Here is a 13,923-nt window from a genome sequence, read left to right on the forward strand (position 1 = left end):
GAGAGAAAACAGAGACAAAATGAGATGAAAAGCCTAGAACTCTCGCGTGCCTTAAGAAAATGAAGGGTCAAAAGAATATCAGCCATCACAATGCATCTTGCGGTTAGCACCACGTGACAACATCTTAGCCTTTCATTAAAATCGCACTTTAGAAAAACATGAGAATGCACAGTGATAAGTTACTGGGTCACATTCCTTCAAGTGGGTTTAATCATTGACTGCATCATTGGGCCAAAGATGTTAAGTATAATACTTAACATGTTGTCTCAAATAACAAACTGTTATATAACATGATTATTGCAATTACTGATTATGAATAACATTAATTCACATGAATAGACTTTTTGATTTGTTTTGCTCAAGAACAAAATTAAATTGACTTTTTTTTGCTTTTGGGCATGGCAAATTGAGCTCGAGCTCTCCACTACAAAAAGAAAAAAAAAGGTAACTTATACAGTTTTTGCTCCTGTTTGGGTTTATTGCATTGTTCTTTCTTCATTTCAACCATATTTTTTCAATACAATAATATTACGTGTAAATTCAAAAAAATTTCTTACATTTTAACTATACATTCTTCAAAATATTACTATATGTGCACGTGTGTGTGTTTACACGCTCATAGACCTTTTAATGAACTCTTTTAGCTTAGCCAATTGGATGTTGCAACATGTAACAGGGGAACAAATCCCAATTCTTTTTTAATCCATGCATGTTGCAATTTGCAGTGGAGATTCCAACAATACATTTATCGACAATGGAATCACCAAATTCATCATTTCGCCACATTTTCTTTCATTTTCGTTTCGGATAGGAAAACATTTTCCTGGGGAAAAGGAAAACAGAACTTTTTCCTCCAAAAATATCCTCTGATCCTGAAGATAAAGCTCCGTCTTCTCTTCTCCCAAATCAGTGCAACCTCTACCTAATCCGCAGCAACCGCCACACTGCGCGGCGGCGTTTATGATGGATTTGGATCTTGATCTCGAATCTTCCTGGTCGATGGACCAGATCTTTGCAAATCCTATGTCGCCGTTTCTACTTTCGAATTCGGATCAGCCGTGTTCGCCTATATGGGCTTATACAGATGAGAATAACGATTGTAAACCGACTGGAAATTACGTCGCCGGGGGAGGTTTCCGCCTCTCCAACTGCTCCAGGCCTATGTCATGTATGACTCTGCTTGCTCTGAGCTTGTTATTTGACTTTTTTTTTAGGCGTGTGTTGAATTGTTAGTGATTAAATCAAAAACCTGTTTTGTACTCTATGCACTTTATTTTGGGTTTTTTTGATTAAAAAAGTTGGAAAGTTTTGAGATTCTATAGTTTCTACCACTGAGATTTTTTTGGGTGATTTTGACTTTCTTCTTCTTTTATGAACATGTAAACTAGCCCTTATTTTTGGTTGAGTTTAGCTTTATATATACATATGAAAACGTTCGTTATTGGAAGGAGCTTTATATGGATGTCCAGATACAGTATAGAAATGACGAAGAAGAATTCATATCAAAGCAGCTGATATAACTTTACTTAAGAGTTATGCTTTTAAATAAGTGTCAACTCAAATCCTAACTTTTGGGATATAGAAAGGATGGAAAATCAAGGTAGATGTAATGATTATATTTGTTGTCTGCTATTTTTAAATGCCAAACTATCTAAAATTTGAAAAGTTAGTTTGTTTTCTGTTGTTCTATGATTTTCTTGAAGTACTACTTGCAATCAATGGTACATTTTACCAGAAGTATCAGCAGGAAACTCATTTTATTTGCTTTTGTTTCGTGAATTTTGAGCAGATGCGGTTGATCCTGAGTCAATGACTGAAAATGCAGTGGAAAATGATGATAAAGAAAAACTGCCTTCACAACTTCTGGGATTGAGATCAATTGCTAATCCAGATGAGTCTTATATAATCAAGGAGCGGATGTCACAGGCTCTTCGATACTTTAAAGATTTGACTGGAGAGCATGTCTTGGCTCAAGTTTGGGCACCAGTTAAGAATGGTGGTCGGTATGTGCTGACTACTTCGGGGCAGCCCTTTGTTCTTGACCCTAACAGTAATGGACTTCATCAGTATAGGCTAGTCTCTCTGATGTATATGTTTTCTGTGGATGGAGTGACTGAGGGAGCCCTTGGACTTCCTGGTCGTGTATTTCGGCAAAAGTTACCTGAATGGACACCTAACGTGCAGTACTATTCTAGCAAGGAATTTCCACGGCTGGACCATGCTCTGAATTATAACGTTCGCGGAACTTTGGCTTTGCCTGTATTTGAACCTTCTGGACAGTCCTGTGTTGGTGTACTTGAGCTCATAATGACTTCCCAGAAAATTAATTATGCTCCTGAGGTTGATAAAGTATGCAAAGCACTTGAGGTTGGTTAAGCATTCTCTTCATAATACATCATTATTTCAAGATCTTGCATTTTTTGGTAGGAACTGTTAAAGATTCCTTGATAAAAATTGCAGCAAGGATTAGTGACTGTCTGATTGTAGCAATCATAATAACTGCGTTCTTTTATGTGTGAGAAGCTTCTAAAATTTTTATCCCTAGGAATTATTTCCAGAATTGGATATAGGAGAATGGCACTTCTTTCTGAAATATGGCCTCTAGCAGCATGACATTGATAGACACTTTAATGTCATTTTCTACTACTAAGATTTTAAGAACCTATACCTTTAAAATTTCACTGGATGATGGATTTGCTTTTCACATACGAAATGGAAGCTTTATTGTGAGATTGGATTTATTTACTTCATATATGTTATAGATACCAAAGTGCTAAACATGACGATGTGCTTAAAAAGATTTATTACACTGGAGTAAGATAAGCATTTCGTGTCAATAAAATGGTAAATCTTATTTGTCTCGTGCAACACGTTCTATTCATTATTTTTTGATGATATCAATTTGTTTGTGTTCTAACTTCTACCCATTAGGATTCTTCAGTTACATAAATTCAGTTGTTCTGCAGGCTGTGAATTTGAAAAGTTCAGAGATTTTGGATCATCCCAGCACACAGGTAAGCAGCAAATTTTAAGTGAAGATCATATCTATAATGAAGTAATTGAGCCTGTGTTTGACAACCAGTAAAATGAAATTTTTGGGGAAAATGAGTTTTGGAATAATGATTTTTTTGGAGAATATGTGGTTAAAAAATAGCAAAAAAGTTTGGATTTACGTGTAAAATATTTTATTTTGAAAATGTGTAGTCGAAAATGAGTTTGAGAACAAAAGAGTTTTGTTATACTGATTGTCAAACAGGGCCATAATTTTCTGATCAAATAATCTATTTGGCTATCGTGTACACACCAGATATGCAACCAAGGTCGCCAAAATGCGCTGGCTGAGATCTTGGAGATACTAACAATGGTATGTGAGACTCACACATTACCGCTGGCTCAGACATGGATTCCTTGCAGACATCGGAATGTCCTAGCAGATGGCGGAGGTTTTAAGAAAACTTGCAGTAGCTTTGATGGAAGTTGCATGGGACAGGTATGCATGTCAACAACTGATGTATCATATTATGTGGTAGATGCGCATATGTGGGGCTTCCGCGAGGCCTGTGCCGAGCATCACTTACAGAAGGGCCAGGGAGTTGCCGGGAGGGCATTTGAGTCGCATAACTTGTGCTTCTGTGAGGATATCACCCAATTCTGCAAAACAGAGTATCCCTTGGTACATTATGCTCGCATGTTTGGGTTGAAAAGTAGCATCGCAATTTGTTTACGGAGCCGTCATACTGGAAATGACGATTACGTTTTAGAATTCTTTCTTCCTCCAAATATCCAAGACCAGAGTGACCAAAGGACTTTGTTGGATGCAGTGTTGATGACAATGAAACAGCATTTTGGGAGCCTGAGGGTTGCTTCAGGGAATGACCTCGAACATGAATGGAGATCTGTTGAGATTATAAAAGCATCCATGGATGAGAAATTTGATTCAAGGTTTGATTTTGCTGCAAATTCTCCCCTAAAGTCTGCTGCCTTGCCAAATGAAGAGGCAGTGCATCTTCATTCACTGGAAAAGCAGCAATTGGAAGGATTTAATGCTACTAATAATGAAGAAAATGCTGTATCTTTTGTTGAGAATAAAGAACAGGTCAAGAAATCAGAGAGAAAACGAGGAAAGGCAGAGAAGACGATCAGCCTAGAGGTTCTGCAGCAATACTTTGCCGGGAGTCTTAAGGATGCTGCCAAGAGTCTTGGTGGTATGCTTTAATCTTAGTGCCCGTTGCTTATCATTTTATTCACTTCAAATGATTCTCTTGAATAATTATAATTATAATTTATTTTTATTTTATTATTATTATTATTATTTTTTTTTTTGTGACTTATACAGTTTGTCCTACTACCATGAAGCGCATCTGCAGGCAACATGGGATCTTAAGATGGCCCTCTCGTAAGATTAACAAAGTTAATCATTCTCTTTCTAAGCTAAAACGCGTAATTGAATCTGTACAAGGTGCTGAAGGAGCATTCAGTTTGACTTCTTTGGCTACAAATTCGATTCCTGTTGCTGTTGGTTCAATTTCATGGTCAGCAAGTATGAACGAGCCGCCTGATCAACAAAGTTCACCAAGGCCTAGACCATCTGAATTTCGAGAGGATGAGCATGAACTTCCTACCCTTCAGGCATCTGGAGGCGATGAACTGACAGAGATTTTAGGAACTGAGGAACTTATCCCGCAGCAAACTGGAACTTTGCTCTGTGAAGGTTCTATCAGATCAAAAACAGGGAGTAGGTCGAGAGAAGAAAGCACAGGAACCCCAACTTCTTATGGTTCATGCCAAGATAGTCCTTTTCTTGGAAATGAAAACTCCCTACAAAATGATCCAGCCGTTTCACTTGTCAATGAAAATCACATAAAACTCACGAGTTCACTTGAGTTTACATGTCAACCAATGAAGGAGATTAATTTATCCGTTGCATTGTCGTTACCCAAACCCGATGATTTTGTTACAGCACCCCGAGAGCCATTTGGAGAAATGCTAATTGAGGATGCAGGAAGCTCACGCAATCTTTGTAATCTTTGCCCAGATCGTGAGACTTTGTTTGATGAACACGTCCCAGAATACAGTGGGACGAAACAACCATGTTTTGATGCAATTCCCAGTTCCACGGTTGTTCCTATTGATCGAATGCCACAGGTTTCTACCGGGACAGAACTGAAAACCATCACGATAAAAGCCACTTACCAAGAAGATATTATTAGGTTTCGACTCTCTTTGGGCTCGGGCATTGTCACGTTGAAGGAGGAAGTGGCAAAGAGGCTGAAGATGGAGGTTGGCACGTTTGATATCAAGTACTTAGACGACGATCATGAGTGGGTTCTAATTGCTTGTGACGCAGACTTGCAGGAATGCATTGATGTTTCGAGGTCGTCAGGTAGAAATATAATCAGACTGTTGATTCATGATATAATGGGCAATCTTGGGAGCTCCTGCGAGAGTTCGGGTGAATGAGGAATAGGGTTGTACATAGTAAGCTCGTAGGAAAATTCTTGCAGTCTCTGGTGAGTTCAAGTGTAATTGTAAATTTTGATTATGACCCTTCTTAAATTTTAAGAATTTAGTTGATTTTTGAGCATTTAGAGGAACAGATTACATGTGATACTGTAGAGTAATTATCTCAAAACAAGGAACTAACATAGAGTCCAGCTAAAACAAGAACATTGATAACAAGGAATTGTTAATGTTTGATTTATTTGGATAAATGGAAATTCAGGAAAACGTCTGTTTCATTACACAAGGCACAGACTAAATTTTCATGCTTTCCGCCACAGAATTTGCAAGAGAGATCACGGTTATCAAGTTTTAATGTAGAACTAGAGACAAAATAAATTTATTATTTCATCAGTAGGCCGAAACAAACTCCTCAAAGAAAACAAATTCTTACCCAGAATTCAACATCGCAAATTGACAACTCATTGAACAACTAATCGGGAAAATGAAAAGAAAAAAGAATGGCATCTCAAAGGCCAAGAAGACGATAGGTCTTGTGAAATTACAGCTTCAACACTATCCACAATCTTCTATGTAACAGGATGTGAAATAGAAAGGCTTGGGGTAAATTACCTCCATCAACTTCTGAGCCCAAAACCAGACCACTTTCTTGACGTCTGTTTCTTTGTCCTTCTGGAATTAGGGTCGATAAGGTTTTCAAGTGATTTTGCCTTCTTGTTCCTAGACTTGCCAGATTCTTTCAAAAGCTCAGTTAGCCTTTTCTTCTCATCATCGAAATCTGGATTTGCTGTTCCAAGATTGTCTTCTCTCAATTTAAGAACAAACTCAAGAATCTCTATTGCATCCTCAATTCTGGGGATTTACAGAAAACGTTGTCAAATCAGGGTCACACCAATCCATTTTATGGCATCAAGGTATTAACACGCAGGCATAATATCAGGCTCTCAGGACTTCCAAAAAGCTACTTATGGTGCATCATCATGTCATGCTTCAAACAGACAGTAAATCCATTGATCCATACTTTAAGTTTCAGTTTCTCCATTTCAAGATTCTTATCGATTTGAAATTAAAATTCAATAACAAATGCAGCCTTTAATTACAGTTCCCAACAGGGTCATAATCAGAATACAGATGCATTCATGGCTGTATCTGATGCCAAGGACGTAGCTTCACTTCTCATGCTGATGCCATGAGCTCAAAAAGTAGATAATATTTTATATCACAAATCTCAAGAGTCGATACAACCCAGAATTTAATTTTGGACAAGTCCAAAAAGCTTAGGTATTTAATTCCCAAGGAGGTTTAACCCATAGTTTGGAATAGAAAACAGCATTTGAAATTCCATGTTTCAATCAACAAGTGAGGTCAGAAAGACTATTTTATAATTCCTGAGAAATTAAATTCTCCCTAATTTCAGCAAGTTCTTTTTTTTGGGGGCGCGCAGGGGTGCCCCCCCCGGGGGGGGGGCGCTAAGTTGGGAATTCTCAACAAAAATTAAAAAGCATTTCGTCTAGTGATATTACCTTCCCATAGCATCATAAGTTGCTGCAAGATTGCTATATACACCAAGAGTATCCTGATGATATGGGCCACACTCCCGTTCCAATATTTCTCTTGCTTCTTCAAATAACTCGGCAGCCTCGTCTATCTTGAATAATTGTACACCAGCCAACCCCATCTGGTTCAACACAACTCCAAAGAATGCTGATTTCCTCTCACCATTGGCCCTAAGTTTTGTTACAGCATTCTCAAAAGAGCTCCATGATTCTTCATACCTTCCAACCACGTAAAACATCACTCCAATCCGTGCTTGGATTCCAGCAATTGTACTTTGCTGCCCGGGCTTATCCTCCAAAAGTTTTATGGATTCCTCCAAGAGTTTTAGCGCCTCTTCAGGTTCGTCGAACAATTCATAGATAGCTGAAATTTCAGTCATTCCACTCGCAATCTCTTCTATGGCAGTTCCAGGTATGGGGTTTGCGTATATTCTCAAGGCATTTTCACAATAAGATCGGGATTCCCTTAGTTTTCCTGTCTTGTAGTATAAGTCAGCAAGCCTAACAAAGACTGAGGCAACCGAAGGGTGGTTGTCACCCTTTGAAGATTTGAAGACAGTCAGTGCCTTTTGGTAGGAAAAAACTGCCTCGTCAAAGCGGAAAAGGGACAGGTATATGTTGCCAATGCTAACATCAATAGCTGCAACCTCATTTTCCTGTCCATTGGCAATCATTGTCATTCTGGCAAGTACAAGGTGTTCAAGGGCTGATTCATAATCTTCTTTAGCCTCGCATATGAGAGCCATCAACCGACGGTCAGCTGCTTCTTCAAGAGAAGCTGGTGGACTATGAACACGGTGAATCTCAAGGGTTTTCTTGCACAGATTCTCAGCTTCATCAAATTGTACTGCTTGAACATGGGCCTCAGCCAAGTACCTGCAAGTTGAAAAATCATGATGGAATAAATTTCAGCATAATAGATTCTATCCTTTTCGGGATAAATTGAAATACTGACATAATAATACACATCGATGTCATGCATAGGAAAACATGTTGTAAATCATCAAAAATACAAGTTATCTGGATTTAAACGACCTTCATCAATCACAAAACTAGAAGAGTTCTCAAGAGCAAAGCAGGATAGATGTTACAAGACTCATCTGTGATACCATTATAAAATCTAAAATTGCCTTATGGAGCAGATCAATATAATGCCCTCAAAATGCTAATTTTTTTTTTTCTATCAGCATTATTCAGGTTTTAAATGACAAAAAGATTCTCTCTCATTGGTTGTGCTACGTAACTAGAAATGAATCATCATTTGACATCCAAATATAAGGATCAACTCATGATAGAATGTTACTTGTTTATCTTGACGTAATGGGCTGAGTAATCAAGAAAATACTCTAATTAGAGAAGACTCCCACATATTTGGCTCAACGGAATGCTTTACCAATGCTTAATAACTCCTTGGTTCTCACACTTCTAAATTCCATAAGCATCCTCAGATCAAACGCCCACCAATTCAATAAATTCAAATTTCTCAATAACAAACCCAATTGAATTCTAATTAATGCTTTTTAACGATCAACAAAAAACTCCGGAAAATGAAAAAGATGACAAAAAGTTAATCTACCTGCAAGTTTCTGCAACCCTGGGATCATTTTCTCCCAAGGCCTCCATCTGTATCTTCAAACCTTCCTTGTAACACTCAATAGAGCGATCCAGCTGCCCGAGCATCGAATGCGTATCCCCTAACTGCATGTAGCCGGAGAATGCGGCGAGTGCATGATCCGCCCCTCCTGACACCTCCGGCACCTTAATTGCCCGTTCCAAAACCGGTACCGCCTCCTCAAATCTCCCCAAACTACAATAAATCGCCGCCACAACGTGCAAACTCATCGCCAAATCCAAACTCGGCTCATTGTCAACCACGCACTTCTCAAAAGACTTCGCAGCCCGAAGAGCATATTCCAAACCCTTGTTCGGGCCCTCGCCCGACGCAATTGCATCTCGGGCCAGTTTCAACAAAAAGGGGCCGAGATCCGGGTTGTCAAGGGAGGACTTGTCGAGTACTGATTTTTCCGGAGGGGACTTTTTCTTCCGATCTGGGGAGGGTTTGGCGCGTGATGTTGACGGCGAAGGCGAGGCAGGTCGGCGAGTGGCCGGGGAGTTGGATATCGGGTTACCGGATTCTGACCTGTTGGATTCGGTTCGGATCGGTGTTTGGGACCCATTGGGTGGGGTTTTTACGGAAACTAAGCCGGGCATTTCGTCGGCTAAATTTGAGAAAATCACTGTGTAACTGAAAATATGAATCGGTTAAATTAATTTATAATATATATGAGAGACTAAACGAGATTATGAAGAAAGATTAAATGCTTAATCAAGGGTTAAATGATTAACGTAAGCCGCCATTTTCAACTGTTGCTGGTGAGAGGGCGGGAAGATTTACTGCTACTATATCATCTACAACTGGTTGTACATTCATATTGTACTTTTATTTAACATTTAAATGTTGAACTCCAACTTTGAGGGTTTCACCGTCCTATCCCTAGAGTATCGTGAGAGAGATAAATCGCGAGATGTACCCCAACAGATCAGGGAACAAGAATTTATCCGTACACTGGTACCCACAAAGAGTTCGATTCCATATCTCAGGAATCGAATTTTCATATTGCGACTGCCAACAAGGTTGAGGTTATCTCAATCCTATCTTTTGCACCGCTAGGATATGCCCCTGGGGGCTACTTTTATTTGACACTTAAAACAACTCTAGTTTGTACATTGGTTCAATGGATCAAGCTTAGTGCACGTTTGGTAACAAATTTTCACCTCAAAAAAATTAATTTTTAACCGTTATTTCATTATTTCAACCGTTATTTTTGACTTCTTCACTCACAGATGAGACCCACTTTTCTCTGTAACGGTTAAAAAATCAATTCTCATAATCACTATCGAATATTTTTTTTTCCTTTTTTTGGTATCTGCAATTAGTACTAATAAACATAAAAAAGATTATCTAAATTTTTGCCAATATATTTGAGCTATTCTTAATAGTTCCGTATAAATTAAATTTACAATTAAAATGAACCAAATTCATATATATTTGTACACATATACAAGGAAAGATTAGAAAATAAAAGTACAATTTCAATTTATACCATAATTTGAATTAATGTACAACTTGAGTCGTGATCAACCCATTCATTAATGATCAGGCTGGTGTAAATGGGCATGATTTGTTGTGATCATGATTTCATAGCCATGATTAGTATGATACGATATAATGAGACATGTAAAATTTAATGAAAAATACTTACCGTACATTATCATTTACAAATTTATTATTATTATTATTTTTAAATAAATTGAAGAGATGATGATAAATTAAATTAAGATTGTTAAAATATATTTACCTCTTAAACGGTTGTGTTCATGTAATGTAAGTTAATGACAAAAGAAATTTTGGGAATTCAATTTCCCCACCTCATCAGTTGTAAAAAATTTGTAAGTTATGACGTGCATGTACCACAATTAAAATTTAGGCCCAATTTATTTCCCATTTATGTAAAAATGAAAATAAAAAATATAGTCGTTACGAATCTCACACAGAGATAGAAATTCAAATATGGTAATTTGATGTAATGAATAATCATCATATTTTCATTTTAAGGGGGAAAAAATGAGAAACAAACATGGGCTTAATAAACAATGCCTTCACGAAAAATGTGCAATCTTTAGTTACCATTCAAAATTTCATAACTCATTTTTAACCACGAATTCTCACAATAAAATTTTTTGCACTTTAATCTAAAACTTTATTTCCATTCTCAGAGTTTATGCAGATCATTCTTACAGTAATAATGCCACCGAGAAAGAGTTTGAAGGTATCTTTGAAGTTCTTCATGAAATATGCGTCTACTTGGATTGGGAATCGTCCATTCAGAATACGAAGAATGACTGAGAGCATGCTAAATCCGGATCTTTATCCATTTCTGTTTCGCGCGTGTTAATTCGCTAACAATTAAAGAGGATCAGACGATTGTGTAAGGGATGAAACCTCTTGAGACAAAGTCCCAAAAAGGGGTGTTCTTTTTATTGGCGATGAACTTTATAATTGGAAACGGAAAACAACGTGCCTCCAAGGGGCGCAAGCACACGAGTTACAGAAAAGGAAGTGTTTAAGTCTAAAAACTAAAGGAATGAAAATTACATATTCTCTGTTCGAGAGTTTTGGATTCGGTCCTTGCTTCTAAGTTCTTTCTCCCTTTTATACTTCATAGGCAATCCCTTTGTGATTAACTGCTCTAAGAAAACTGCTTGATCGCCCTATAACTACCCACTTTCTTTGTAATGGCCATTTTGTCATGAAACTGCCCTTTTAACTGCTGCCATTATCCTGCATCGTTCAACCGCTTTCGATTGAATCCCTTGAGTCGTGGAACGTGATAAAGTTACCTTAGCAACTGCCTCAATAACTGCATCATAATGCGTTATGCTTGTTGATACCTTGGGCGACTTGAAGATTTGGGCGACACCTTGATTCGTTTAATTGGATTTCGTTCTTTGGGCTATCTGATTTGGGGATCTTCCAATTGGGCTTTACTCTCTGGGCTGTTCGATCTGGGCTGAATTTTTATGTGTCAACAATTACCCCCCAATATGGCAGAATTAATAATAATTATTGAATTTTGCCATATTCACTTTACGTCTCCAGCAACGTTCGCGATTCCCAAAGAATTTCAATCATTGTTTCCTTCTATAACTTGAAAAGGTATGCCGCTTTGCAAACCCTTATAAACTCCAAACACGCCATTTTACTGCTACCAAATCACGTTTCATATTTCTTGCGCATCCTTCACGATTCACTGTTCATCTTTTGCTTCCTTTTTACGTAACTCCGAAAAGCTTCGTTCCTTCTTCAATGGCTGCTTCACAATCTCAAGCTAGCGACTCCTTTAGTTTTGATGACTTTCAGAAACTTCTGAGTCGTTCATACGTAACCCCAAGTTTTCTCGCGCCTGCCGATGTTGGACGTAATGAGTTTTACTTGGGTCCTTTCTTCAACAATGCGGAGGCAGTTGAACAGGCGGCGGTGGGTCAGCTGTTTCCTTGCACTCATGGCTCTCCTTTTCTGAATTCTTTGCCGCTGGGGCCACTTCATGAAAGAGGTATTCGCACTTGGCCCAAATCTGACGTAGCTTTTCGTAGGTGGCATGCTCGTCTTGTGGGTCATGGTCCTACTAAGGCACTTTTTGATAGCACTAGGATTTCTGATTTGTTGGAAGTCTCTATTCGCCCCCTACTTTTGATTCAGCGCTCTTTCCGATTGCTTTGAGCTTTTGGTCCTCTGAGTATAATACCTTTATTTTTCCTCTTGGCCCCATGTCTATTACGTTAAGGGATGTTGGGGCCTTGGTAAATTTACCACCTTTGGGAGATACCATTTTCCCAGGCATCTTAGTTTCTGGTGGCGCCCCGCAGTTCGGTAAAAACTATACCGATTCTTATTCAAGCCTGTAGACACTCCACAATCATTCGAGTGCTGAGCCTACTCATGCCGAGCGAGTGGCCTTCCTTTTAGTTTGGCTTTGTAAATATGTGTTGTGCGTGCCTAGTATAAAGCCCTCTCTGAGTTATCTACCTATAGCACACGAACTGGCGCGTGGCAGGCCTTTGAACTTATGTTCTTTGTTTTTGGCTGCCCTTCATAGAGGTATGGCTTTTCTTCAGGCTCAATTGAAGAATGGTGCATCTCCTACTGGCAGTGGACCTCTTTGGTTCACTCAGCTGTGGTTGAGATCCTATTTTCCATCGCTTGGTGCTCCATCCATTTCTCGTCCTTCTGCTAGCTGTTACGGGCTAGCTATGAAGCCTTTAACTCCTGTAAGTATGTCCAGAAGGGACATTTTTTCATTTTTTTATTCTTTAGATTCAATCTCTTCCTTATTTCCTTTTCCTCCTTTTTTGACTCCGGACTATGTACATCCTCCTTCCACTCTAGATAGCGCGAGCACTTCTCTGCTCATTTGGATCCAATTCTTAACTGGTAGGGAGCTTTTCCACGATATCTTAACTGGGACCAATGCCAAAGTTGGGGTAGAAATTTACGCTCCCCAATTTTTTGCTCGACAGCTTGGTTTCGGCCAAACTTGGCCTGTTCCTCTTTGCTATTCGAAGAACTTAAACGACCGTTTTCATACCATTAATAAGGTGGAAGCAGAGGCTATAAACGCTCGCAACCTCCATTTATCAAGCCATTTTTCATTAGCCCCTTTTAATTCTTGTCATGCTACTCACCCTCTTTTCGAACAACTTTGGCCATCGGTGAAGCGCAGATTATTTGCGATTGAGGCCAATCGTGCCTTTCATTCATTAGACCAACCGAGTATTTCTTCTCCTCCTCCTGTTTTGGTCACTCCTTTGTCTATTCGGAACCCCTCTCCTTCTCGTCGTACTAAACAATCTGCTCGTCCATCTTCTTCTCTCCCTGCCAGGCCAACTATGGCCAAGAGTGCTCCAAGCCGCAAACGGCCAGCCTCAGCATCTCCCATTCTGGAGGATGATGTTGATGATGATGTCCCTCTTATCGTTAAGAAGAAGGTAATTAAATTGGTCTATTTACAAGTATGTTCTTCCCCATTTGAAATTTTTCTGTGTACTGATGATCTTTTGGACTTTTCAGAAAAGCTCAGCTTCCCCTTCAAAGGTTTTGGTATTACCAACTCCTGCTCCATCATCCTCTGTTGAGGCTACTTCATCCAAACCGGTTGATGATGGGACCATACTTAAAGGTATATCTTCAGTCCCAGATTCTTCATCACCACCCATGAATGAGCTACCTTCCTCCCAGGGCGTCGACCCCCCAATCACCGAAGCAGAAGGTAATTCAGTTTTTGATGTCTTACTTTTGCTCGTGCTATTGGTTTCTGACTGGTTGCTCTTTGAACTTTGCAGATACTCC

The 13,923-nt window shown here is 39.0% G+C and overlaps 2 protein-coding genes across 2 annotated transcripts; one reads left to right on the plus strand and one right to left on the minus strand.

Annotated features, from left to right (window-relative positions):
• The first annotated feature begins 708 nt into the window (after positions 1-708).
• LOC111407646 (protein NLP6-like) lies at positions 709-5,584 on the plus strand. The gene is made up of 5 exons (XM_023037262.1): positions 709-1,168; positions 1,790-2,367; positions 2,967-3,014; positions 3,308-4,205; positions 4,337-5,584. Exons 1-5 carry the CDS (start codon positions 961-963, stop codon positions 5,458-5,460), a joined length of 2,856 nt encoding a protein of 951 aa, XP_022893030.1. The 5' UTR covers positions 709-960; the 3' UTR covers positions 5,461-5,584.
• Positions 5,585-5,817: 233 nt separating this feature from the next.
• Positions 5,818-9,398, minus strand: LOC111407647 (protein KINESIN LIGHT CHAIN-RELATED 1-like). Its single transcript, XM_023037263.1, has 3 exons — positions 8,593-9,398; positions 6,984-7,892; positions 5,818-6,312 (listed from the first exon to the last, which is right to left on the minus strand). The coding sequence occupies exons 1-3, from the start codon at positions 9,225-9,227 to the stop codon at positions 6,078-6,080; spliced, it is 1,779 nt and encodes a 592-aa protein (XP_022893031.1). The 5' UTR covers positions 9,228-9,398; the 3' UTR covers positions 5,818-6,077.
• Positions 9,399-13,923: the final 4,525 nt, after the last annotated feature.

This window comes from Olea europaea, chromosome 13 (genome assembly GCF_002742605.1).
Source record: "Olea europaea var. sylvestris chromosome 13, O_europaea_v1, whole genome shotgun sequence".
NCBI classification, from domain to species: Eukaryota; Viridiplantae; Streptophyta; class Magnoliopsida; order Lamiales; family Oleaceae; genus Olea; species Olea europaea.

Excerpts from the sequence above, each read along its gene's own strand:
- LOC111407646 (XM_023037262.1), top strand. The coding sequence starts at position 961 with ATGATGGATTTGGATCTTGATCTCGAATCTTCCTGGTCGATGGACCAG. Across the intron at positions 1,169-1,789 it reads CTGCTCCAGGCCTATGTCAT|ATGCGGTTGATCCTGAGTCA; the intron begins GTATGACTCTGC and ends AATTTTGAGCAG. Across the intron at positions 4,206-4,336 it reads TGCTGCCAAGAGTCTTGGTG|TTTGTCCTACTACCATGAAG; the intron begins GTATGCTTTAAT and ends TGACTTATACAG.
- LOC111407647 (XM_023037263.1), bottom strand. The coding sequence starts at position 9,227 with ATGCCCGGCTTAGTTTCCGTAAAAACCCCACCCAATGGGTCCCAAACA. Across the intron at positions 7,893-8,592 it reads AGGGTTGCAGAAACTTGCAG|GTACTTGGCTGAGGCCCATG; the intron begins GTAGATTAACTT and ends TTCAACTTGCAG. Across the intron at positions 6,313-6,983 it reads ACTTATGATGCTATGGGAAG|AATTGAGGATGCAATAGAGA; the intron begins GTAATATCACTA and ends GTAAATCCCCAG.